The sequence below is a fragment of the Penaeus monodon genome, chromosome 20 (genome assembly GCF_015228065.2).
Source record: "Penaeus monodon isolate SGIC_2016 chromosome 20, NSTDA_Pmon_1, whole genome shotgun sequence".
NCBI lineage: Eukaryota > Metazoa > Arthropoda > Malacostraca > Decapoda > Penaeidae > Penaeus > Penaeus monodon.
This window is the reverse complement of record NC_051405.1, coordinates 46,070,784-46,071,702: the sequence shown is the minus strand read 5'-3', so window position 1 is coordinate 46,071,702 and position 919 is coordinate 46,070,784. Positions and strand designations below refer to the sequence as shown.

General features: G+C 33.9%; 1 protein-coding gene across 1 annotated transcript in view; it reads right to left on the bottom strand.

Annotated features, from left to right (window-relative positions):
- Nucleotides 1-919, bottom strand: part of LOC119586021 (condensin complex subunit 2-like) — a gene marked incomplete at its 3' end in the record, with an annotated part of 15,174 nt that continues 14,255 nt past the window's right edge. Inside the window, 3 exon segments of the mRNA XM_037934729.1 lie at nucleotides 1-77; nucleotides 199-319; nucleotides 483-693. Of these exon segments, the coding sequence (XP_037790657.1) occupies nucleotides 1-77; nucleotides 199-319; nucleotides 483-693 (409 nt within the window).

The following is a 919-nucleotide window of genomic DNA, read 5'->3' as shown; positions in this document are numbered from 1 at the left end:
CCCATTACTGTCTGGCTGAAGATGTCTGTTAAGTCATAACCAGCTGTGTGATCCCCATAACCACTGGCACCATCATCCTGTTAAAAAGTAATGCTACAATAAGTCTTCATAAATTAAAGAATAACAAGACATAAATAGTTTATCTTTTAATCAATTATATATTATGAAAAAAATACTAAATGGGCTGTTTCTACATACCATATCTGCACAGTAGTTCTCTCTATCATTCTGGTTGTCATAATCATATTCCTGCACACTGTCATCAACCTCTGCTGCTTTCTGCTGTCTCCTTATAATGATTGCGGGACGTCCAAAAAGCCTGTTGATTTAGGGAGGTCAGGATTTTGAAGATAAGTGAACATCTTCATAAAATTAAAATAATCTTGAGCATTTAATACTTGTGTCAGTGTTCAGCAAATAAGTTTACCTGATGAATCTCAAAGCATCATGAATATTTTACTAAGATGAAACAACAAATTTACTTTGTGAAATTTCTTCCATCATAGTGGAGATCCACTGGTAGTGTAGTCTTATCTCTGCTCCACAGCTTGAATGTTGTCTGAGTTAACTTTGTAGCTTTACGGGTCACAGCAAAGAGCTTTGTGATTTCGGGGTCCTCCTCTTCATAAACAAGGCTGACAAATTCCTTCTTCTTCTTCTTACCATCTTCTGCCTGAGATTTTATGCTTCTCACTATATATAGGGATAAAATAAATTAAATAATGAAAAATAGGGGGAGAAAGGGAGAACAAAACAAAAACATGAATTGTTCTGACTCATTATCATCAATAAATATGGAAAATATTCTAAATACTTAAGTTCTGACAGATAAGGATTCCCTACCTATTGAATTGTGAAAAATAAATAACATGAATACTATCTATATTTGTGAAGAGCACTTATGGCAAAGGCAAAGAAA